The sequence below is a fragment of the Leucoraja erinacea genome, chromosome 32 (assembly GCF_028641065.1).
Source record: "Leucoraja erinacea ecotype New England chromosome 32, Leri_hhj_1, whole genome shotgun sequence".
Classification (NCBI taxonomy): domain Eukaryota; kingdom Metazoa; phylum Chordata; class Chondrichthyes; order Rajiformes; family Rajidae; genus Leucoraja; species Leucoraja erinaceus.
In genome coordinates, this window is record NC_073408.1 from 1945133 (window position 1) to 1971935 (window position 26803).

Here is a 26803-nt window from a genome sequence, read left to right on the forward strand (position 1 = left end):
GAAGGAACAACAGATGCTGGAAAATCGTAGGCACACAAAAATGCTGGAGAAACTCAGCGGGTGCAGCAGCATCTATGGAGCGAAGGAGATAGGCAACGTTTCGTCCCGAAACGTTGCCTATCTCCTTCGCTCCATAGATGCTGCTGCATCCGCTGAGTTTCTCCAGCATTTTTGTGTGCCCTCAATAATATGATGTGCATCATGTGTGATATTCTTCTTGTGTTAACGTTTCGTTAGTGTAATCAGAATTGATTCATGAAAATTACTTGAATCCACTGAGTACTGAATTAACTAACCACTCACCAGTCTGGGTTTTGTCTAATAGCATGAGAAGCTTTGGGGTCTCATGATTGCATTTTACATTGGCAGTAAACAGAACAACTGTTCCCACCACTACAACACGGCCTGCTGGAAGATGCAGCATCTCCGAGTTTCCTTGTGCTCGAGGCCGTAACTGCATTCCCAACTGGAAGCAGTGCGATGGTCACCAAGATTGCCGTGATGGATCAGATGAACGCCATTGCCGTGAGTACTTGTGTTCATCAACTTTGCAACCAAATTATTGAGTTAGTTATAATGTCATAAGGAATAGGAGCAGGATTAGGCCATTTGGCCTATCAAGTCTTCTCCGCCATTCAGTCATGGCTGGTCTATCTCTCCCTCCTAACCCCATTCTCCTGCCTTCTCCCCATAACCTCATAATGGACAAAGTACTAGCATTCTTAAAAGATATCATTCCAGAAGTAGGGATTGGCTTAAGTATTGTGCTTCAAGCGGATTTCTGTGACTAGTTGTAATCTCTTCTCCATTACCAGTTCTCCCCTATTATCATAGTGGTTTGGCCGTAGTACCTCCTACAGGTGTTATTATATCCGTGTATTTAATGTACCATCAACTTGTAGTAATTGGCGTGAATCAAATTAAAAAGGGGGTAGAACAAAAGAAAACCTGGTGAGTGATAATATTGGACACTGGCTGCAATCTAAGGCCATCTTATTGTGATATGGGAGTACATTGGTTGCTGGCTTTGCTATGAAACCTATGCTGGGGAAAATAGAATATAGCAACCCTAAGAACACAACGTTTCTTAAATGCTGAAGCACTTCGTGTTTATTGTTCTCAGTCGAGATGAGAAGGTTTCCACTCGCGGTTTTTCAGAAATAACCAGACCATATCCAGCCAGTCAGTATCTGCAGTATGCTGAAGGATTATACTTGAAATGGATTTGCATTATATTTAATACGCAGTTTGACCTGATGAGCATTTGCTTCATTTTGATTAACTTATGGCTCTTTAAAATCTTGCATCTTATTGGAACGGTTTAATTTTCAGCTACCCATCCTCCATTACTCTGCTCGAATGGAACTGTTTGTGACGATGGGGAGAGGTGTGTAGGCCAATTGGAACAGTGTGATGGGTTTCTGGACTGCTCTGATAACAGTGACGAGAAGAACTGCTCAAGTAAGTAACCCGTGTAAATATGAAGAAGTTGTGTATTGTATTGTATTGTATTCAATTTATTGTCATTGTCTCAATTTGAGACAACGAAATGAATTTTCCTTACAGGCGTATTGTACTTCCGGTGGCGCTGGTGCCAGCAGCCTCCACCTACAGCCCGGTATCTTTTTGTTTTTTTGTTTATTTAGTTATGTAAAAGTGTGTTTTTTGGTGTTTTTTATGTGGGGGAAGAGGGCACGGTGCGGGGGATACCGTCCTTCAGCCGCTTCCTGGTGAGGACGCGACTATTATTCGAGTCGCGTCCTCGCCCCCCCCCCCCCACAGCGGCCTACCTACCTGGATTGGCGCGGCCTTTCCTGCCGGGATCGACCGGAGCTCCAGCAGGTGAAACAGCACCTTGCCTGAAGTAATTGACAGTATTTGAGCAAGGAACTTAAGAGAGAGTCTTAAGATGTAGCAACTTTGGATTGTGGTGAAGCCATTGGGATTATGAAAATTAAATCTACAAAAGCATTTTTCTTGATTTATGTGTTGATGTATAGGTTAGTATAACTTTTTGAAAGAAGCATAGATTACTGATTTAAAAAAATAATAATTGGGCATTATAAATATCTCAGTCTCTGCATGATATCATGCCCTAGAGCAGAAGCTTTAATCTTAGGAATGTAGAAATAAAAACATGTGAAAACGATGACATTCTGAGTGGCCCACGATGCCCATTGTTTTCCCAACATATCAAAAGCCATCTCCAGGATGATAAATGAACATGTTATGTTTATATTTACCCAGAAATACTGAGGAAAATATCTTTGATGTAGACCAATTTCATTGTTAATTGCTTTTCATGGCTGGCTTTGAATCCTAACTTAAGTGGAAATAGGACTCCTGCTACCTCCTGTAATGGGGCTTTATCTTTTCTAAGAGGACTGTATTGATGTTTCTTACCTAAATATCAAGAGGTTTCAGTCACGAAAATAAATTCTGTTTGTGCGCATAATAATATGAACTTTTTTTTTCTTTTTAAGATGACAAAACAGTGTACAAAATACGTTATCTTCATTGGTCAGCTGATTTTAACGGAGCAATTTCCTTAACATGGAGCAAGCCAAATAATATGAAATCCGCATGTGTCTATGTTGTATACTACAGGTATTAAAATCCGCATGTGTCTATGTTGTATACTACAGGTATTAAATCTCTGTTTTACAAATGTTTGTCATCTTTCCCAGTGTTACAGGACAAAATTGAATATTCCTCTGGCTCATTGTCATTCACTTCTCAATTCTATTCATAACAACTTGGATTTCTAGTTCACATTTGAAACTAAATTAATGATTTGCCATTTAAATTACTCCAGCATTTTGTGTCTTTCCTTGGGAAAAACCAGCATCTGCAGTTCCTTGTTTCTACATTTTCTCTCTGTAAAGCTTTCCTATCCATGTACCTGTCCTAATGTATTTTAAACAATGTTACAGTGCCTGCCTCAACTACCCCCTCTGGCAGCTTGGTCCATATGCCCACTATCCTCTGTGTGCAAAGGTGGCCCCTCGGGTTCACAAGTTATAGAATTAGGCCATTTGGCCCATCGAGTCCACTCTGCCATTCAATAATGGCCGATCTCTAGCTCCTAATCCCATTTTCCTGCCTTCTCCCAATAACCCTTGTCACCCGTTCTAATCAAAACTTTCAAATCTAATCAAATCTATTACAACTTTCTCCTCTCACCTTAAACTTGTGTCTCCTTGTTCTCGATTCCTCTGCTCTGGGTAAAAGACAGTGGAATTTGCCTTATCTATTCCATTCCCTTAAGATCATATACTCATGTTGAAAGAAGCCAGAGATGATGGGAAGAACAGGGGAAGAGCAGGGCCCAATTAAAAATGAAAGCAATAGGTTTAGTTCCAAGTATCAAACATGAATAAACACTGGAAATGCACAGTAGATCAATTGACCCGTGACCAACAAAGCACTTCCATGTGGTCGCCATGGCATTAATCTTCACTCCAGATTCATTTTGTTTAAGTATGTTTGGAATTTCTAGAGTTTGACCATTTACTGTTGGATGACATTTTTCTCTCTTTTAGTTTGGTCGGTGGGGAATGGAAGTGCTTGGAAGCTGGCAATAAAACTGCTATTATAATAAATGTTTTGAAACCTGATACAACCTACCAGGTGAAAGTGGAAGTGCAGTGCCTAAATAAATTCCACAAAACGAGAGACGTCATTATAATACGAACACCTGAGGGCTGTAAGTGAATTTTACCCTTTTAAATACGATTTTCCTTAAGGTATGTTTACAGAAAATAGATTTGCTCAAAACTGAAGTTGATTTTACAGTTCCTGTAAATGCGAGGCAGAGTCAGATTGTTGACCCAATTCCCTAGCCTGGTGCAGTAATTGGAAGAGATGGTGCCAAATATTTTTGGCATGCACATACTGCTGTGCATTTTCCTGTGGCGCATTGAAAATGATTACATTGGCTTCATTGTAATGCCTGACCACGATGCACAAAAGAGCTGCAGGTCAATAGAAATGTAAAATAGCAAAGTTTCCTCCTAATAACTTTGTTCTTGCTCCTGTGACCTAATGACCTAAACTTAGATCCGGTATCGTATGTTTCTGTCGACCGTGCTACCAGAAACTGAGGTGGAGAGAAGCTGCCACATTTTGGAATACCTTTAGTTATATTCCCAGATCCTGCCCATGTAAATATCTTGAGTTGATGAAGGGATCAAAGTTTGTTTGTTTGAATAACAAAAAAAATATATAGCTACATTTCCCTGTGTTGGTTTGTTCATTTTCCTTTTTTGCTATTTGCAAGGATGTTGAAATATTGATAGAGTTCTACATTTTTAACGGCTGTTTAATTCAGCAGAATATTCTGAAGCACCTTGTCAAGCAGTGTTATCTGACTGTTTTATTCCACGCAGAAATTAGAATAGAAACCAGAAAAGGTTTGGTCAAAGAGGTATCTAAGTAAAAATGTAAGGAAGATTGAGGGGCAAGTGGATCTAAGAAAAATGTTCTTGAGCTTAAGGGTATGTGTAACTGGGCAGTCTTTCCAAGGCCATTGGTGATTTTAGTTTTTAGTTTAGAGATACAGCGCGGAAACAGGCCCTTCGGCTCACCGGGTCCGTGCCGACCAGCGATCCCCGCACATGAATACTATCCTACACCCACTTGGGACTTTTTTACATTTACCAAGCCACTTAACCTACAAACCTGTACATCTTTGGAATGTGGGAGAAAACCGAAGATTTTTGAGAAATTCCTACACGGGTCACGGGGAGAACGTACTAACTCCGTACAGACAGCACCCGTGGTCGGGATCGAACACGGGTCTCCGGCGCTGCATTCGCTGTAAGGCAGCAACTTTACCGCTGCGCCACCGTAACATGATTTAGATTGGGTCTGAGCATTGAAATGCACATCACGGTGAAAGAAAGGCAGGAAGCTAGGAACAGACTGAGGTGTGACTATTGGTTAAAGATAGTTTAAAAAAAAAGAATAGAGAGGTGTGACTTGAGTTCAGGAACTAAGAAGTAGGCAAGGTTTGAGAAGAGATGAGATATAAGGGCAAGATTTCCTACGGTTGTCATCTTTAGAATACTGCCAGTGTCAAGTGTTGGTGCATGTAAGAACAGGGAGATGGGTCAAATAAATGCTTTGCTAAAGAGATGATGCAGGAAGCTAGGCTTCATATTTCTGCATCACTAAGACCATTTCTGGGGAAGGTGGGACTTGTATCGGCAGATTGGTTGTGCCTGGATTGCGATGGGTGTAGCAAGGTTTGGGGTAGCGGAGAGGGAATTTGCAAGAGCCATTGAAGGGTTGAAATTAATTTGGCAGGGATGGGACTGGCTTAGGAGTCCTGTTATGGTAAAGAACAGAGATATAAGTAGGTGAATTTTGTTATCAGTGACGTGGGAGGGATAGGCCTCAAATAACTACTGTAAGGTAGAGGAACAGATATATCAATAATTCACACAAGTTGTAGAAATAATGAAAGGTGGAATCAATTGTCGATCTTTATTTCTTGATATTTACAAATTTTATGCAAAGCAAAATGTGAATCCAAATCAAACTTTTAATATCATTAATTATTTTTTTTCTTCCAGTACCTGACCCTCCAGAAAGGCTCCAGTTATCTTATATTGAAGAGTATACTATTACTGCCCGATGGAGTCCTCCTGCCAATGCACATGGTCTGATTCGGGAATACGTTGTAAGTCTGCATTTATATGTAATAAAACTGCTTTTATTAAATTGTTGTTTTTTTAAAAATTAAACTCCTGAGATCTTTTCAAAATCGTTACACATCAAATAGGCTGAGGCTCACATGATTTGACTTTAATCTTTTGCAATAGAGTCAAAGATCGGAACAAGGTCACGTATGAGATATCTGAGTTCCACAAAGCTAAATTGTAAAATATTGTCCTTCCATTCGTTATAGAATGTAGTTAAACTGCTCATTTTGTTTAATCTGGAATAACATCTTTGCAGGTTTCCATGCAATGTCGGCGCTGTAAGGCAGTAACTGCTGCTGTGTCACTTTGCCATTTAGGGCAGCACAGCTGTAAAGTTGCTGCCTTCCAGCGTGAGAGACCCGAGTTCGATCCTGACTACAGGCACTGCCTGTACGGAGTTTATGCATTCTCCCTGGAAGGCATGTTAGCCTTCATTGCGAGAGGATTTGAGTTCAGGAGCAAGGAGGTCCTACTGCAGTTGTACAGGGCCCTGGTGAGACCACACCTGGAGTATTGTGTGCAATTTTGGTCTCCTAATTTGAGGCATGACATTATTGCTATTGAGGGAGTGCTGCGTAGATGCACCAGGTTAATTCCCGGGATGGCGGGACTGACATATGATGAAAGAATGGGTCGACTGGGCTTGTATTCACTGGAATTTAGGATGAGAGGGGATCTTATAGAAACATATAAAATTCTTAGAGGATTGGACAGGATAGATGCAGGAAAAATGTTCCCGATGTTGGGGTCCAGAACCAGGGGTCACAGTTTAAGAATAAGGGGTAGGCCATTTGGGACTGAGATGAGGAAACATTTTTTCACCGAGTGTGGTGAATCTGCGGAATTCTCACCACAGAAGGCAGTGGAGGCCAATTCACTGGATGTTTTCAAGAGAGAGTTAGATTTAGCTCTTAGGGCTAACGGAATTAAGAGATATGGGTAAAAAGCAGGAATGGGGTACTGATTTTAGATGATCGGCCATGATCATATTGAGCGGCAGTGCTGGCTCGAAGGGCCAAATGGCCTACTCCTGCAGCTATGTTTTTAACTATGTGGGTTTACTCTGGGTGCTCTGGTTTCATCCCACACTCCAAAGACATATAGGTTTGTAGGTTAATTGGCTTTGGTAAAAATTAGAAATTGTCCCCGAAGTGTAGGACAGTGTTAGTGTACTGGGCGATCGCTGGTCGGCGTGGACTCGGTGGGTCGAAGGATCTGTTTCCACGCTGTATCTCTAATGTCTAAAGTTTACAGTGATGTTCCATCATTTGGATGGAAGTTTATTTTGCATCTGCTGTAATTTGGTCCGACATAGGATAACCATTGGTTGTGAGGCATTTCCATAGAGTCACAGTTCTTGCCTTTGGCATGGAGTCTACCCTTGAATTACAATTAAACTGTCATGACCTGTTTGTGTTTTTTTTTTGTCTTAATACACATTAAATTCTTTCATTGGCTTAATTGTACTTTTCCTGCCCCCTTCCCCAACACCCATCCTCAAATGCCCCGAACCAGGTGGAATATTCCCTGAAAGATAAAGATAAAGATTGGACTTCACTGAAAAGCCGTGAATGTCAGAAAGACATTGCAAATCTGCAAATAAACACCTTGTACAGTGTCAGGGTGAGTATAATACAGTGATTATCCACCATGTTGGCCAGTGACGGTAAAACATGTTGAAATTGTTTTGTGTAGACGTTATCCAAGAATAGCCTTGTAGTGCCAAACTTATTTCTACATTCAATGGGGCTTTACTTGTCACATGTGCAACTGCACAAACTTCCTGCATACGTTTTACACGCAGGTGCCATCATGTTTTGGCAGCATTATTCAAAGTCGGGTCGGCCCGCCCGCTCGCCCGCCCGATGTACTGGAGCAGAACCCGCGAACCCACGTTGCTCTCCTCTCCTTACCTGTCCGGTAACGCCGTGACTGTACACTCATACTACGTACATAGAGCGGCACTGACCCAAATATAATTTGATTTAGTACTTTTCCCAGGTAATTGTTTTTCTTCTCGAGCTTCCTTCACCATTCATGGCGTAACCCACCACCATTTCACAGTTCCAAGGTGTGATTCCCTGCTAGGTTTTTCCGCAACCTGGCAGTTTTACACAAATAATAGGGATCGTTAGTCCCCGTCTTAACTTTGTCGACAAATATATTTCAACACCAGTCACAGGCTGACATCTAAGAATGAGAATTTCATTCTAGTCCTCTCCAGATCCTAATGTTCCATCATTTCAACGCGCAACAAACATACCAAAAACATGACCGTCCTTCAAACTGTGGCTCAACTGCTCGGAATTGAAATTTGTAATCCGAATGTTTGTACTTTGCTAAGATGAATAACATTGGTAGCGTCCATTTAACCCAGTGTGATGGAGAGAGTGCCCAATAGTGGGTATTACTGAGGTAGTATTCAATACAGGCATCATTTATTTTACTTTTGTCAGTATAAGCTGTGGGATAAATTCAACAGAATTTGTAGTTTTTGTATTCAACAGCTTCTAACATAATGTCCTTATTCTTTGCAGGTTGCAGCAGTTACAGGCCGTGGGATTGGCAACTGGAGTGTTACAAGAAACATCAGCACACAGAAAGAAGGTGGTAGCAAAACAATAACGAACAGTGTCCCTTTGATTATTTTTGAGATGCTTGAGCTATGTTGCTACCATTAATAGTTCTAGTAAACATGTTTACAGCTCAATAGTATGAAATTTGATTGTTTTAATATCCTTTATGGCGGGCAGTAATTCCTAACTGGCAGTTCATGAACTTGTAAAACTTGGACCATAGTTTGACATTTAATGTACATGGAACTATCAAGTTTAAAAATGCCTCTGTGACCTATTAGTTTAAGGGAAAAAACTCTTCCTGCGTGTGCAGCAGCCAATGCTGTGCTATCAAATCAATGGGTCGTGTCAAAGTGCAGACCATTATTTATAAAAATATTATTTAGATTCAATATGCAGCATTTGGAATGATCTTCTTGCGTATGGCGTGCACAGCCTAAAGTTGTAAGACAGATTGTTCTATTTGATTGTGCACACCGGGTCGATTGCATTCGTCGAAACAGGACGGACCACGTGAAGTTTGCAATCTGGAATGATGAGCGAAAAAATACACTTAAATGTAATCAGACTTCATTGTAAATTTCTCTCAGTTTAGCAGTTAACATTACCAGGTTGCGTGCCGAACAACTTTTTTTCCAAGTCCCACCTGCCTGCACTCATACCATAACCCTCCATTCCCTTCTCATCCATATGCCTATCCAATTTTTGGAATGATACCAATGACCTGCTACTTCCACTGGAAATTCCAATACACTTCTGATGTCCCCCTCATATCTAAAGACTGTCATTGTGAAATTTTGTTTGAATCTCAGTTTAGCTGTCCACATAACTCTGTATCCCTCTCATCAGACCTCTATCAAGAATGCGCTCCAGAGAATAAAGACCTAAATTTATCTTTTTGAGGTGATCCCTAGAATAAACTTGGCACCCCACATAGGACAGGAAGTTAATGGTACAAAAGATGATTGCTGACATTTAAATTTCAAGTTTTTAATTGTTTTCGGTATTTTGGTTATCTTAATAAAGAAATGATCTTGGTGTCTGTCTGACGGGAGCCTGATACATTTTTGAGAAACGTAGTTGTTTCATTCAGAGTTTTATTGGTAGTTCCAGAAGGGATTAACAGTGTGGAGTTGTGTTGCTGCGCCTATTTCATAAGGTGCAGGTGCATGCTGAGACTCTACCTGTTCAGCAGACATGAATGTGCCTTCTGGCCTCTACAGGAGTGATGTTCTGGTCTCTATCTACCATATTGTAATGTGATAAATACTTTGAGGACAAAATGAGCAGCGTTAAGTTTATAGTTTAGCAATTGTTCTTTATCAAAATTAAAATGACTCTCAATCTGTTTTGGTTAATATTTAAGGTGTGGCACACCATAAATTGGCTTAGAAACAAAGATTTTAGTTAAGATTTTAAATACTTATATCACCAAAAGTTGTCATTGAACAACATGTAATAATCCAATGCATGTGAAAGACGATGAACATTGAGAAAGATTAGATGTAACTAACTGTACACAATTGTTGAAATAAATGACTTGGTTTTTGCATTTCCCCCCTAACAGCAATTCCACCACCAATTATTGAAGTTGTTAATTCAAAGGAAAACATGGTTAACTTGAAGCTACATTTGGATGTTGATTTTAAGGTACATTTTATACACAGTGAGTTTTAACAAATGCCCTTTTTCAGATTAAATAGCTGTAGAAATAATTTATAATTGTGCTGCACCATTTGAAGTTGTGTGTGTCAGATTGATCAAAGCCACTCAGAATTTTGTAAAGTAGAAATGCTAGTACTGCTGTGTGGTTGGCAAGTTCCTTGTATGATTGTTCTGGATAATATTACTGGCCAGATTAATCTATTTAAGTTTGGCATTGGTGAAGAGCAGTGTCGGATTTAGATGAAGAGCTGTTCCACTTGTGAGGCCCCCAACGACCGGACTGCCATGGCCACCAAATCTCCCACAATTCAAAGCGAGGGAGAAAGTGCCCAGCGCCGACCAGTTGCCGTTGCCGTGCGCATGCGCAGGGCGGCCGATGATGTGCCTGCCGTGGTTGTGCGCATGTGCAAAGCGGCCTGCCGTGCCGGCGGATGAGGAGCGAGCGGAGCCCGGACACGGATAGCGGGGGGAGATGGAGAGAGAGAGATAGAGAGGGGGGCCGCCCAGAGTTGAACGGTAGGTATTCTGCCTTGGCCGGAGGCCCCCCTAGACCTCAAGGCCCATCAATTTTTTCGGGGGGCCCCCTAGAAAGTGGGGGCCCTAAGCTATAGTTTGTTTAGCTTATACGTAAATCCAGCACTGGAGAAGAGATTTACAGAATAGCCTTGATCGCTGTTACTTCAGGACAAGCTTCATGACCTACAGTGGTAGGAACTTAACTTTGTTTTCACCAAATTATTTCAGGTGATCAATTATGTGCTGGATGTGTCGTGGGTCTTTGATGCTCATATAAAAGAAAAGAGAACATTGAATATTGATGGAAGAGAGACATCTTTATCTGGTATGTGTGTGTGTGTGTGTGTGTGGATTTGTAAATAATAATAAAAGTTACACAAATGACTAGAGGTGACATTCACCAAAGAATTTTTGTTGTGTGAAAGCTTTTCAAACTGCTGATTCTATATGTTTTGAACTAGATAGTGCTTTCAAAAATGGATATTGTATACTTCCTATATGCCCTTTTGCTTCTTTAACAAGGGCTGTTTCACTTGTCCTATTGGCACAATGACAACGTCACATTCTGTTAACAAATAAAAAATCTTAAAGTTACAAATAACATTTTTTTTTCAAAAGTTCATATTTGTAGCCACGTTTTTCAATATTTTCTTCTGATCTACTTAGCAAAGTTTAATATTTATAAATTATATTTTGCGTGATATAACTACTGGATTGGTTGCATGGTAAGGCTTTTTAATGATATCAATGCATTTATATTTTTTATTTATTCTACAGTTTTCAATTTAACTGCTGGAACAAAATATGAGATTTTAGCATGGGCTAAAACAGTAAAAGGGGACAGTCCGATATCCATTGCACACACAAAAACACAAGGAACCATGCCAGCTCCTCCAAAATTCAAAGCAGTACCAGTCAACCAGACTGCTGTGGATTGCAGCTGGAGTGGCCCAACCAACGTGGTAAGTGTGTAAGAGGCACTGCAGATGCTGGTTTAAACCGAAGATAGACACAAAAAGGTGCAGTAAAAGCCCTGTCCCACGGTACGAGTTCCTTCAAAGAGTTCTCCCAAGTTTGCCCTGATTCGAACTCGGAGATTTACGGTAATGGCCACTCGTCGGTACTCGGGGGCCTTGTGGACATTTTTCATCATGTTGAAAAATCTTCATGTCTTCCCGCGCTTACCTGCCATTAGCGAGTCTTCCCGAGTACCTGCCGTTAATGTTAACGAGCCGCTAAGAGACGTCCCGGAGCTCCGACATACCCGCTACGTTCATTCTCCGTGCTTACCACGAGTTAGATTTTTTTTTTTTAAACTCCGGAGATCTCTTGGAATGAACTCGTACCATGGGACAGGGCTATAACTCAGCGGGACAGGCAGCATCTCTGGAGAGAAGGAATGAATTGAATTAAGTACATTTTATTAGCTAAATATGTATACATACCCGGGAATCCAGATTTACTACACCCACCAGTTTCCCTTCATATGAACTGTAATTAAGCATATTTTGATTAGTTTCTCGCTTTCCGTGTATCATGAGAGCCTTCATTTTCCAGAGATAACTTGGGAATAACAATCTTCTTTTCTTCACAGGTTTATGGTATTTTCTTTGCTCCATCGGTTTTGGAACTGTATCGAAATCCAAAAAATGTAAATTCAACCAAGAGCAATGTTACGGTGATGGTGAACAGTGATGAGCAGTATCTATTTCTGGTAGCTATTTCATTCATTGTCCTTGATACGATGTATTGCCTGATGAAGTTCACATTGTTAAAATGTTTGCATAGAAATTTGAGAAAATAGATTTGTTTTTTTTTAAATTCTAGATTAGATTTAATCTTGCGATCTTTTAAGTTGGATTTATTCCTTCTAGTTTCCCAGACATAAGAGAGCGATTAGCCTAATGTGAATGCTGTTGGGAAGACCTTGAGAAATTGTTCCTCCAATGTCGGATGCTGATATTTGGTGATTTACAGGGGTCATTCTTGGTGGTCCCTGGATATCATAAATAACAATGTGCTGAGTGGAGTGTGGGTTCTTTAGGAGGTGTCTTTTTAAAATCCAAAACACTTTTGGAAAGTAACAACATCGGGCAACATGGTGGAGCAGATATAGAGTTGCTGCCACACAGCGCCAGAGACCCCAGTTCGATCCTGACTGCGGGTGTTGTCTGTTTTCTCTGGGATTTCCAGTTTCCTCCCACACTCCAAAGACGTACAGGTGTGTAGGTTAATTGGCTTGGTATAATTGTAAATTGTCCCTAGTGTGTGTAGACTAGCGGCAGTGTACGAGGATCGCTGGTCGGCAGGACTCAGTGGGCCGAAGGGCCTGTTTCAACACTGTATCTATAAACTAAGCTATACATGCAGTGGTTAGTTAAAAACAGAGTTAAGCAAATCAATTCAGCTGTGTATTAGGTTCCCCTAATAGCACATCCCATGATTCTCATAAAGATAGACGCAAAATGCTGGAGTAACTCTGCGGGACAGGCAGCATCTCTGGAGAGAACGAATGGGTGATGTTTCGGGTCGAGACCCTTCAGAGCCGGGGAGAGGGACTAGAAATATGGATGGGTGAGGTGTGAAAAAGACAGATCAAAGCAGAGGATGATTAGGAATGGTTCATTGTTAGCTGAGGGAAAGGTGACAAGGAGACATCCAATTGGTAAAATTAATCTGAAGGACAGTGAAGCTAGTCGTAGAACTGGGGTGGGGAAGGGACGGAGAGAGAGGGAAAGTAAGGATTACATGAAGTTGGAGAAAACAATATTCACACTGCTGGATTGTAAGCTGCCCAAGCGAAATATGCGGTGCTGTTCCTCATGGTTGTTTAAGATGTTAGCTGTATAGAAACCTTTACCAATGATCCAGAATCCACTGATAAGAAGCAGTACAATTGAATTTTTGATAGTTAAGTCAGTCCATTCAAAGGGAGTGTATAAAATAGAGGCAGTCTCTAATTTGGATCATGTATTCCTGGCTAGAGACATGATTCGAGTTGTTGTACACTTAAATGAGCTGTCCTAATTTAGTTTTATGCATAACATTTATCTAAAAAGTATAGGTGATATGGAAAGTTTGAGATGGATCATTTTAACTGAGATCACTATGAATATTTTTTCACATTTTTCTAGGTTCGTGTTGTGGAGCCGTTTCTAGGGCCGCCTTCTGAATATATTGCCGTTAAGATGATACCTGATAACCGACTGCCTCCTCGCTATTTACACGTTGTGAAGGAGGACAAAACATTTGCTGTACTGAAGTGGCAACCTCCATATGACCTACTGAATGGAACTATAGTGAGTATCGACACCTTGTATGGAGATGCATCAATGCACCACAGCCTTTCCAGAGAAATTCTGTACAATGGAAATCCTGCAAAAAAAAATGACGAGGTCATATTAAAACAGAAAATGGTAGAAATATTTCAGCCGGGCAGGATCTGTGCAAAGAATGGGGGCCACAATGGTACAAAGGGTAGAGTTGCTGCCTTACAGCACCAGAGACCCGGGTCCAATCCTGACTCCGGTGCTGTCTGCAGGGAATTTGTAGGGAGAGAAGTGTAAGCAGACATCTGGAAAGTGGAATAGGCAGCATGGCAGGCTTGTGGTCTTGGATGGAGAGGACCACAGATGATGTCTTGGTATCCTCCAGTTTCGGGGTTACAGAAATTAATATGGAATGGGGTATTTGCAGGCAGCAGGATAAGATGGATGCTGCATGGTGCAGTCAATGTACTTTGTAATGGATATTCATCTCAAACCCTTTCACTGAGATGGAGGTCAAATGGTTGGGAACATGTGAGAGGAGGAGAGAAACTGGCAACACAGGTGATGCATTTTTTGAGTTCTGGACAAGAACAAGAAGCAGAACCAAAGCAGTCAGTCTTTAGTGATTCGTATGTTTGTTGGTGATTTTAAATTCTGTTTCATTGGAATATTTCAGCAGTATTTGTGCACACCTCATTCCCTAAAGAAATAAAAATTCCTTGAGGTATTCTCTGCCGAAATTGCAAAACAAGTGCATTCCAGAAAAGGCTGCAAAGTTTTAAATATATTAGGTGATGCTCATAATGTACTGGCCCTGGTAAATTTGCTAAAGTACTGGCATGTGGTCAATAATTGAGTATGTTTTGATTTGGGACTGTTTTACATAGCAGCGTAGATAATTAGTATAAAATATGGCATACTATTAATAGAGGCCTTTTGATGGTGCCCAAGGGAATGAGTGGTACCTGTCTCTGATTACAATCACCTCTGTCAGCAGGCTACTTCTGCCCCAGAACAGGAACAGGAACTATCTTCATTCAGTGCTCCCATAAATGCCATGTGGATAACCGGCCATGCAAACATGTACAGTTGACTCTCTTCTGGGTTCTATTTTATAGCCAAATAGTTTCTTACTGCTGTAATCACTGAAGCCCAGTGTGCTGGTCGCTAATCAAAAGTTGTTTATGTTTCCCAGACTTATGCAATTCTTGTAAAAGATTCTATCCGTCAAAGTGAAAAACATTACAAGGTGTCCACAAAGAACAACACAGTAGAATACGCCGTGAAGCATCTGGAACCCGGTGGAATGTACAGCGTGGTCATAAGACTGGTAAACATGAGCAAAGAAGCAACTGTATCTCTAAACCCAGGTAATGCAAATTGTAAGATCTAAAAATATTTTAATGAAAAGATTGTGTATATAACCAGGCAATGGAATTAATAACTGTTAGAAAAAAAAATTCAGGCACCTTAGTTGCACGCTTAAAGAAAGATTGACAGTCAGTCATTTGTGCCACCATCATTTTCTGGTTTATAGTGTGTCTAATATTAGATGGGTAAACTGTGGTTTGTTAAGGCAAGGGAACATCTTGTACTGTTGGTAATGGGATTAGTTGATTATTGTCACATGTACTGAGATACAACGAAAAACTAGCTGTTGATGAGCCAGATTGCCTAGGTTCACTCTTCCTACCGAGAATCAGTACCCAGTACAGGAGGAGGGAAGTAAGTTCTCAGTCGTGTTAGAATGCCAGGTAATCCTAACAAGACAGGGGCTTCTCAATCAACCAGCAAAGCCCTAGACTTCATTTTCAACAGTTGAACATTGATTGGAACTGCCAGCAAAATAGACATCAGCATGATGTTGCCGAAAATATCTCTGATTCTGTTGCCTGAAGGAGGAATGTTGTGGAGGACATTGGGATTCTGTGCTTTCATGGAACTATATGATCTTCAATGCATAATTAGTCGAGATTCGTTCCAAAGAATTGCTCATCGCATGAGCTTCTGTTTCAGCGATGAGGCTTTAGGAGCCAAGCCATGCGAGCAGATGTGGGAGGAAACTGGAGAGCACCTGGCAGAAACCCACAGTCACGGGGAGGACGAGTACACTCCAGACAGACAACACCCATGGTCAGTGTCGGACCATGGTCCCTGGAGCTGTGTATCAGCAGAGCTCACTGCCGCACCATTATGCTGTCTCTATGAAGCTCTTGGTTGAATGAGGAATGTTGTTAAAAGACGTTGCAGCTGTGAATTGTTACTCTGATAACACTGTTACACTCTATGTAGAACTTTGGATGTTCCCACTAGTTAGTTGCTATTTAGTTTTGTGTTGAAACAAGAAGTAAAAGATTAACAGAGTTCCATGCAAAAATATAATTAATACATGCAACTTTTCAACAGCAAAGCAGTAAACTCTTTGTAAAAGTACATCTTCAAACTCTGTTGTAGAGAACATCTAATTTTACCGCAGTTGCTATCGGATATAGGAAGAGATGAGGCCATACAGCATGTCAAGCCTGCTGTTCCAGTCAATACCATGATCATTTTCCTGGCTGATCCCTATTATTCTCGGGATCTTTGTAATGCAGAAATATATCTATTCCAGTCTTAATGACTTGATATTGACTACTCGCTAAGATGTATTACTCTTGGAGAAGACATTCCTCCTAGGTATTAGGTCATTCATCCCCTGCCCGGCATCACTGCCCCCTAGTTCAAGACTCCCTTATTGGGGGAAATGTCCTTACAAGCCTCTATGCTGTCAAATCCACTCAGAACAAGCTACCGAAGATAGACACAAAAAGCTGGAGTAACTCAGCGGGACAGGCAGCATCTCTGGAGAGAAGGAATGGGTGATGTTTCGGGTCGAGACCTTTCTTCAGACTGGTTAGAGATAAGGGAAACGAGAGATATAGACAGTGATGTGGAGAGAAAGATACGCAATAAAGTATAGATGATAAAGGAAACGGGCCATTGTAAGCTGTTTGTAGGGTGAAAATGAGAAGCTAGTGCTACTTGGGTGGGGGTGGGATAGAGAGAGAGGAAATGCCGGGGCTACCTGAAGTGAGAGAAATCAAGATTCATACCACTGGGCTGTAAGCTGCCTAAGCTAAATATGAGCTTTTTGTGTCTATCTTCAGTTCAAATCAGCATCTGCAGTTCCTTCTTACACAGAACCTGCTACCATGCTGGTTCTGCAATCATAAACAAAGAAACATAGAAAATGGGTGCACGAGGAGGCCATTCGACCCTTCGAGCCTGTACCGCCATTCATTGTGACCATGGTTGATCATCCACAATCAGTAACCCGTGCCTGCCTTCTCCCCATATCCCTTGATTCCGCTAGCCCCTAGAGCTCTATCTAACTCTTTTATTCATCCAGTGAATTGGCCTTTACTGCCTTCTGTGGCAGAGAATTCCACAGATTCACAACTTTCTGGGTGTGAAATACATCAATAAAAATTGATTTATTTTATAATGTCTTTGTTACCATTTTAATGACTCCAAAATAGTGTTGAATAAATAATCACAATTAGACCTAATTTACGAGGAAAGTTCGAATAACAAGTTTGGTTTGGCTTTAAGTCTGCTTTGTGATAAACACAGAAAATTGTAAAAATCTGCGCACTTATCAGGAACTATCGTTGTCTGTTTTGAACATGGCAGATGCTATCAGGGTAGCCCGGGGAACTTAATTACTTTGCATGGAAAAATAACTAGAATGAACCATTGTCCACCTTCAACTATCCTGATTCCAGAGCACTCTTGCCAGAGTTCAGAATCTGGCAAATTAGTTCAAAATGGATCAGTATGTTACTGAATTTTCCTCGTGTTTTTGTGCCACAGGAATTGTGACAATGACCCGTAGTAGTTGACCATGATCTTAGCTCAGGGCCAGACATGCTGTGAGGAATGTATCTGGAATGCATCGAACAATGAGCTCTGTCTGTTAGAAGGGTTGCCGGAGGCAGCTGGTGGTATTATGGTATTTTGATAGTTTGAATAACTTATTGTGTCCATATTTTCATTTCATGTTCTCTTGTGGCAGTTCCTCTGTCGGCACCAGAGTCACTGAAAATTCTACCAGAAAAAGACCACATCCTGCTGTTCTGGAAAAGCCTCAGATTAAAGGAACGAAGCTTTAATGACAGCAGGGTAAGTCTAATGCATGATCACAAGTTGCAACTATTTACTTGAGCTGACTCCAATATTATTTAAAGTCATTTGGCATTAAACTGCCCTGTCGAATAAGCCAAATATGCATATTTATGACAGCAGAAAGCTATTCAATAAACATTTGTGAATTGCATTTTATAAATCATGGATGGATATTCTCTCCTAAATTATTTACGCTCACTGACTATTGAATATCGCAGGAATCAATAGGGAACTTTCTTGTTAATATTTCCACTAGTGTGCATGTTATTATGCACTGCTACAGTGAATAAAAATGTAGGTCCTCCCGTTATTGTGTGACATTGTAACTGGGTAGAATTAATGATATGATAGACTTTCTCCTTTGGGAGTTGGGTTATACCTCAATGGAAGGTCCCCATTGGACCATGACGTGAAACATTCCTCTATATAGCATTATGAAATTTTGCTCAAATAAAAAAACAAAATAATTTCAGGTTTTATTCTCTAATCTGAGTAGATTTATACATAAGTACAAGGGGACTTATTCGAGTCAAAGTAATCAATTGCTTTACACAGTATTAAGGAAACACTGGGATTACCACTGTGCTTTGACACAGTAGTTTCCTGATGTTGATAGCGCAGTTTGCTGGGGATGGAGATATAATGAGATAATGTTAGGACTTGCCCATAGAGATTTGCAGAATTAGTAAGTTGCTGTGGGTCAGTTCTCATATTTACAGACGAACATCATTAAACAACGCTTGGCAAGATGCTTTGGTGTCTACATTGCGAAATGAATCTCCCAGCACCCTAGGGTGTGGAAGTTCAAGATGAAAGAAATAAGCCAAGCGTGATTCATTAGGGATGGTTAACACAGATTTACATATTACTTCTGATGGATGTGATGGAAGCTAATGGACAAAAGAAGTACAGTGAACGTTACATTTCCAAGATGCATTTTATAAAGGCACACAAAGGTGTATGAGATAATTTGAACCTTAATGGATGTAAAATATTAAAATGACGGAAAATGGAGCTGCGATGGTTCTTGAAGGGTCGTACCAAAAATAGTGCAAGAAGTGGTTAAAGATTTGAGGAGAGAAATAAGTTTAGCGGAAGACTAAGTGACCAAGTTATTAACTAGCAAATATCTGCAGATGCTGGATATCTGAAATATAAGAACATGTTACTTTGGCAGTCAGGCAGTAACTGTGGAAGGAGCAACAGAGTTAAACGTTGTCTCCTTGTACAGTGCTATACTTGTTGGGTATCCCCAGCATCTGCAGCCTTTCTTTAGGGGTCCAAGTGAATACTAAGGGTCCAAGTTTGTCGACATGGAATAAGTGTAATTTGCCCCTAGTGTGTGTAGGCTTTGTGTTAATGTGCGAGGACCTCTGGTCGGCATGTGCTCGGTAGGCCAAAGGGTCTGTTTCTGCATTGTATCTCTAAACTAGAAAGATTGAAACATATTGACAGTGAAGGTGCCTGTGCTGAACAAAGTTTAACATCTTGGTCAAGGTGGCCTTAAGGAGGTTGGCAACTGATTCTATCTAATAGGCATCTCAAGACACTATTCATGCTTCCTAATCAGTCTTTGACTCTTGGTTTTGTTATTTTTCTATTGGAGAGCAATGAAACGAGACTTTCAAGGATGACGGTACAGCATCCTAAGCTTAATGCTGTAATTGGGATTTTTTTTCATAAGTGATTTAGTTTTCTAATAATTTGTTTTGAGTTTTATATGGTTGCAATTTTCATCAGCAAATGAAGCTTGTATGTTCCACCACAATAACAGTAACCAATACACTAGAACTCATAAAATTGCACTCATTTGGTATGATACTCGTGTGTATGTACATGCATTACATTTTGACAGATTTCATTCTTTAAATAAATGACACTCGTCATATTAAATGGTTCTGTGATCTGTCTGACTCTTTGCCATAAATTTTGCTCCCATCTTCCGCCCAGTGATAACAGCTTTGCATGTTTCAGCGTGTTGCATATAGGATGAGTCAGGATCTTGTATCCGTGTTGCAAAATAATCATTCCCTAGAGGGCATTTCTTCTTTACGATGATTGAGTAGAATTTGGTACACTTAATTACTCTTTTATAAACAGTAATAGGCTGGATGAGTAAATAAAAGCTTTTGCGAGGAAGTGTTTCTGGTTTACAGCTCCCATGAGGTACGTTGGATACTTTTTATTTCAGAAGATTTAATGAGTTTCCAAAATAGCTAGTGTTCTGCTCGATTGTTTCCCCCTGCTTTCATTGATGCTTAAGCACTGAATGAATGGAGAGAGTTTGTAATGGCTAATTGAGTGATCTAATACTCCTCCCTTGATGATGACTGGTGATTATTAATAGGATTCAATGTGACATGCGAACACTGTAGATATTCATGAATCATCTGTTTTGCAATAGCTGAGAAATTTATGTAGAGAACCTTTTTGAGATGACATGGGTGGCGACCAGGCATTTTGGAAGGTGGGGGGGGGGGGGGGGGAGGAGTAATAATGCAGGGTGAATTAAAGAAATGATAATTGTAGGAGCCTGCTGGTCATACTCAAAAGGAGGGGGAAGGGGTGGTCATGGTCGCTGGAGGTGGGGGGGGGGGGTGTCAATGTTTTCAGAGTTTGAATTTGTTACCGATAGAATTCACTGGGGTATATTTCCCAAAAGTATCCAAAATATTATCTTGACATGTTGTTGACAATATGAATGTTCTCTTGGCATGGAACTACATAGAGATTGCTGACATTAATTTATTGAAATGGATCCGTGCGAATCAATATTTGACAATTTTCATATTTTCCATTCTGTTGCACTCTGGAATGTTCAGCGTTACATTTGTTGACTTATTGCTGAAAAAACTGGGTACGTGTACCTGCATTGATCGCATTTGCATGTCTGAAGACTAGAAGACTTATCACTAAGGTACACAAAAATGCTGGAGAAACTCAGCTGGTGCAGCAGCATCAATGGAGCGAAGGAAATAGCAACGTTTCGGGCCGAAACCCGGAAGGAAATGGGCAACGTTTCGGGCCGAAACCCGGAAGGGTTTCGGGCCGAAACGTTGCCTATTTCCTTCGCTCCATAGATGCTGCTGCACCCGCTGAGTTTCTCCAGCATTTTTGTGTACCTTCGATTTTCCAGCATCTACAGTTCCTTCTTAAAGACTTATCACTAAGTTGCTTGCTTTTAACTTGATTTGTACTTGGACAAACTGTTTCTCTGTAAATGGAGAGAAAAATCAATATGCATTAGGAGAAAAATGTGTGTGTGTGTGTTAAGCATTTTCTTAACAAAAATTAGTATTAGTCATAATGGTATTACTAAAGATAGATTGCATCACAAATATCTATTGAATGAAATACCAGCTAGATCAGTGCGGGTGTCGAGGGTTATGGGGCGAAGGCAGGAGAATGGGGTTGAGAGGGAAAGATAGATCAGCTGTGATTGAATGGCAGAGTAGACGATGGGCCAAATGGCCTTATTTTGCTCCCATCACTTATGAACTTGTATCATGTGGAGTATGAGTGTTGATACTATGCCTACCCTGCCTCTGTAATTGTTACCGGCACATTTGTTCAAACCTATTCAGAAATTAAAGACATAGAAATTGTTCTTTTGGACCAGAAATGATTAAGTACCTCCTGCAGCAATTCTTCAGCCCATATTAATATGGTTGGCTGTTGCAATGGGTCCCACTTCGACCTCATGTTTGTGTGTGTTGAATTTGCACTACGATGCATTTCCCTGTGAACTGCACGCTCTACGGATAGAGAGACAAGACTTTGCCTTCCATCACAGTGAGGAGGAGATTCACTGTGATGGATGTTTGTGTAAATTGTGTTGGTGTGTGTCTTGGTTCTTTTCTTGTATGGCTGCAGAAACCAAATTTCGTTTGAACTTCATGTGAGGTTCAAATGACAAATAAACGGTATTGTATTGTAGATGACACCAAATGAAATGGAAGAAAAACAACAAAACCTAACACCTTGCCCTTTGTTTCACCTAGGGTTATGAGATCCACATGCTCGATCATAAGATCAATACAACGGTGTGCCTTGGCAATACAACGGAAAACATCTTCAGGATTTCTGATCTAAAGTTTGGCCACAACTACACCTTCACTGTACAGGCTAGATGCTTGTACAACGGACAGATTTGTGGTGCTCCTGCTACTCTGCTCTATGATGAACTTGGCAATGGTGAGGTCAAGAAAATGTGATAATTAGTGCACGGAACACGAGTAATTCATGGTTAATAATGGACGCAATACTTGGCTTTGCTGCTGTAATTACTACATGCATACTTCTCCATTGTTTGCTTTGTCAAAGTACCAAAGAATGGTCAATTATGCTATTGTTCATCAAAGATAAAGCAATGCATAAATTACACCAGCACAAAACATGGAATGATTTCCAATGTATTTTTAGAAGGTTTTTTGACCCAGAAATCATTTTAATTTTTAATCTGTGGGCAGATTTTTTTTCTTCTTCTTTTCATTCTGCTTTGCTGGTACAGTCTGCAGATAGTTTAGTTTAGAGATACAGCGTGGAAACAGGCCCTTTGGCCCACCGGGTCTGCGCCGACCAGTGATCCCCGCACATTAACTCTACCCTACACCCACTTGGGACATTTTTTACATGTACCAAGCCAATTAACATACAAACCTGTACGTCTTTGGAGATTGCCCTTCAGTTTGATTTGTCGGCAATGTTGGACTATTTCCCCTCTACCTTTTACGTATGGTCATTAGTTTCCAAGTTATTATAACTTTAAAGCTGTGTTAGGAGTGTAGGGAAATATTTAAATTGAATTTACTTTTAGTCCATGGAACTTGCATGCAGTGTAGGATTTAAAGATACTGTATTTCATTTCCCTGTGTACAAGCACATGAGCAGGGGCATAAAACCAGGGGCTGGTTTGCACCCTGTTTAAGAGGGAACTGCAGATGCTGGAGAATCGAAGGTTACACAAAAAAGCTGGAGAAACTCAGCGGGTGCAGCAGCATCTATGGAGCGAAGGAAATAGGCAACGTTTCGGGCCGAAACCCTTCTTCAGCACCCTGTTTGGTTCACTACTGTGTATACCTGTATTTACCAAAGGTGGATATGGAGAGGTGAAGGAACAATGAGGGCTGTTTGCATTGGGCTTTGGGTGACAAAGTGTAGACTCCCTGCTTCAGAAAACCCTGATCGACCTTGGCAGAAGGCAAATTAAAACAGGCACTTTGACTTCTGTCAAAGTTTTAAAGCCTCTGACCTTCGGAGACTTCAAACCGAGCTAAAACTGCTGGCAAATGATTAAAAATAGTGTTTCTTCCCTGTGTCTGCGCGGGTTTTCTCCGGGTGTTCTGGTTTCCTTCCAGACTACAAAGGCTTACAAATTGGGATGTTAATTGGCTTGGGTAAAAACTGTAAATTGTTCCGAGTGTGTGGGATAGTGCAAGTGTATGGGGTGATTGCTTGTCGGCACGGACTCGATGGGCAGAAGAGCCTGTCTCCACTCTGTGTCCCTAAAGTCTAAATCCTTACACTGCTCAGCTGGAGGGCTGGAATCCTCATTGAAATCAATGCGCTCTCAGATCTTGCACAGTTTCATTGTGGTGTAGGAATTGAGTAACTTTGGAAGTCTAAGCGAAGCTGAACTCTGTTAGCGTAGAGCTATAGAGTAGGACTAGTGCACATTGCCAAACACTTATCCATGGTTTACTGAAGTTTATTTAAATTTTTTACGGATCTGGGCATCACCGTAAAGGCAAACATTTATTGTGCATTCCTAATTAACTTTGCCAAGATTATAGTGCCCCCCTGAGCTGAGAATGTTCCATTGGCAGAGGTACTCCCATAATACTATCACATGCGGACTTGCAGGATTTAGACCTGGTGCTGATGGATGGCCAGTGATATTGTTGTCAGTGCAGAATGCCAATATGCAGACGGTGTCTGTTCCTGTGTCTTTGAAACTTTGGTCCCCGTAGCTGGTGGTGGTTGCAGGTTTGAGGGTGAACCAGGCAAGTAACTGCAATGTAATTTGTGGATGGTACTCACAGCGCCTCTCTTCATGGGTGAAGATATTTGATGTTTAGGGTGGTATTCGGGGTACCAATGAAAGTATTTGCATTATTTTGGATGATGTCAGAAATTGGGCCATTTAAAAATCAAATACCCAGCCTCTTTTGTTCTGTAGTAGTTGAAGTAGTTGTATTTGTGTTGCTGGTCCACGTGGATTTCTAGTCACTGCCATTGAAGGTCTGGGTCATCTGATTAGACTTTCTCTTGTTGAAGATGACCATCCTGTTCAAGAGGTGTTGCAAGTGATCTTAGCCACTTATCAGGTGGCCTGTCTTGCTGCACATAGGTGTGGACCGCTTCATTTGGTCAGGAATCTCGCATTGAGGTTGTTACTCTCCCACTTCTAACCTTACAAAGGAAGATAAAATGGCTGGACACTTGGAACTTCTCATTCCAGCCATTAAGTTTTGCCCTAATAAAAAGAGGTTTGAATGTCTGTTTTCAATGATTTTCTAGGAACTGCAGCTATCATTGCAACAAACGTGAGGCATGCCTCCCTCACTTGCTGAGATTATAGAGAGATTTTACAACCAGGATAAACTAAGGCTAGCCAAATTAAAAGGTATATAATTCTGAAGTTTTTGACCCCAGAAAGAGTCCTATATTTTATGATTGTTTGGTACATTGCATAAGGAGGAAACAATACACAATTTTGGATGATCAGCCATGATCATATTGAATGGCGGTGCAGGCTCGAAGGTCTGAATGGCCTACTCCTGCACCTATTTTCTATGTTTTCCACAATTAAATGGGCAGCAATGCCTTTTTCCTTTACCTTCTTGACTAACATGGATGGAGAAAAGTTTGAAAAGCATTTCAACAGTCTGCAACTGGAAATTAGTGTGGAACTAAATAAAGTTCCAGACCTTTAAGATTTGGAAGATTTTTCTATAATAAATGGGATCTGGAGAAATTCTATAGGCCCAATAAAACTAAAAGTTTTACAACTTTTGGCAAAAATTTGAAGTTAAACTATGCATATAAAGTATTTATTTTGTTCAAATGGGGAGTATTTTGAATAACGAGGGCCCCTTTAAAGTTTTACTTTAACAGTGGTAACTGGATTAGATAATTAGTTAATGGAATTTTGAACTACCAAATTGAATTGTCAAGCCAGAAGATTTAGTGACTAAAATTACAGGATGCCAGTGGTTAATGACTCCGGTTTCTCATTTACAATTTTTGTTCTTTGATTTAAAGAAGAGCTGCTTGAAAATGCTGACTGCACACAGAAGTAGAAAAATAAATTAATTCCCAGGTCTCATTTTACTAACGTCTCAGGCTAGAACATCAATGCAGAATTAGCAACTGCACCTAAGAACAACCTATAGGCAGAAAGACCAAGGTAGTGGAACAAAAGGTTTCTGGATGCTTGGAATCTGTATAGTGCATTATTTAAAAATAAAAAGTATACTTTTCAAGCATTACAGATTCATTAAAACAAGGTGGGGTAGAGTAAATAAATAAATACATATATATCAGCTGGCCGTTATTTAAGGTCGAGTGGTTTTATTACTTCTGGGATGCCAGGATTGGCTTGTCTTTTTCTCCCAGATGTATTTGTAGAATGTTCTGCTTTTCTTTTGTCACTTGGTTTGTTGTTAATGGGACCACGCAGTTAACAATCTGCAAGTGATCCACACTTGGATTTGAAATCCTCTGACTCTCGATTGAAATAGCCAGCGTTAACTAACTTTTGGCTTTGCTTGTCTTTCTCCCAAGCGGCAGGTCGATCTTCTTCAAGAAGTTCCAAGTCCACCGATGTAGCGGCCATCGTGGTGCCAGTGATGTTCTTGCTGCTGGTCGTGCTGGGCATTGGCTTTGTTGTGCTATATGTTCGGCATCGAAGGCTTCAGAACAGCTTTACAGCCTTTGCCAACAGCCACTATAATTCTCGATTAGGCTCTGCTGTGTTTTCTTCAGGTGACGAGCTAGGTAAGAGTTTGCTCAGCATGCAAAGAAAAGCTGTTACCTTGGGTATTACTTCATCCTGCAGACTTATAGCCCTGTCCCACGGTACGAGTTCATTCCAAGAGCTTGCCCGAGTTTGCCCTGATTCGAACTCAGAGATTTACGGTATTGGCCACTCGTCAGTACTCGGGGCTCTCGTGGACATTTTTCATCATGTTGAAAAATCTTCACGAGTCTTCCCGTGCTTACCTGCCGTTAGCAAGTCTTCCTGAGTACCTCCCGTTAGCGCTAAGAGACGCCCCCGAGCTCCGACGTACCCGCTACATTCATTCTCTGTGCTTACCACGTGTTCGATTTTTTTAAAACTCGGGAGAGCTCTTGGAATGAACTCGTACCGTGGGACAGGGCTTTAAAATGTCACCAAATCCTCAACCAGGACCCTTACTTTATTAGATACAAAATGCTGGGGACCAGCAGCATCTCTGGATAGAAGGAATGGGTGATGTTATTCAGAAATACTTCATATTACCGAGGCATTTTACTGGAAAACTGGCATGTGCTTCTCTGTTCTATAACAAAATCTTTACTAGTTTTCCTTTAAAGGATGTCAGGAAGCAATGACACACACCGACAAATAATGTGGTGGTTATAGTCTATCCATTGGTTTTCTGCAAGTTGCATTTCTGTGCTCATCTCAATTTTACTGGAGCCATTCATTGAAATTGAGAAAAGCCTCCTACATTATGCACATTCAAAATGCACATTCAATGATGTAAAAACTGACTCGATTTGAGGTGTCATTTGTGTGAAAATGAAACATTACCAATAATGATTTATTGGTACTTCCTGGATTCAGGACGTCGTGTGGATTTCAGAAAATAGATGTTTTCAGTTTTCATGTCGATCAGTTTCCGTTCACTGAATTACTGCTGAT

General features: G+C 40.7%; 1 protein-coding gene across 2 annotated transcripts in view; it reads left to right on the forward strand.

Annotated features, from left to right (window-relative positions):
* Positions 1 to 26803, forward strand: part of sorl1 (sortilin-related receptor, L(DLR class) A repeats containing) — a 107315-nt gene that overhangs the window by 75589 nt on the left and 4923 nt on the right. The window contains exons 32-47 of one of the 2 annotated variants that reach the window (XM_055660564.1): positions 370 to 525; positions 1333 to 1461; positions 2484 to 2607; positions 3543 to 3706; positions 5577 to 5683; positions 7221 to 7328; positions 8243 to 8315; positions 9849 to 9931; positions 10691 to 10787; positions 11240 to 11424; positions 12057 to 12176; positions 13597 to 13761; positions 14927 to 15101; positions 17786 to 17892; positions 21897 to 22089; positions 25681 to 25893. In XM_055660564.1, coding sequence (XP_055516539.1) covers positions 370 to 525; positions 1333 to 1461; positions 2484 to 2607; positions 3543 to 3706; positions 5577 to 5683; positions 7221 to 7328; positions 8243 to 8315; positions 9849 to 9931; positions 10691 to 10787; positions 11240 to 11424; positions 12057 to 12176; positions 13597 to 13761; positions 14927 to 15101; positions 17786 to 17892; positions 21897 to 22089; positions 25681 to 25893 — 2199 coding nt within the window. The remainder of the gene's footprint in view (positions 1 to 369; positions 526 to 1332; positions 1462 to 2483; positions 2608 to 3542; positions 3707 to 5576; positions 5684 to 7220; positions 7329 to 8242; positions 8316 to 9848; positions 9932 to 10690; positions 10788 to 11239; positions 11425 to 12056; positions 12177 to 13596; positions 13762 to 14926; positions 15102 to 17785; positions 17893 to 21896; positions 22090 to 25680; positions 25894 to 26803) is intronic. The other variant, XM_055660565.1, reaches the window with a different exon arrangement.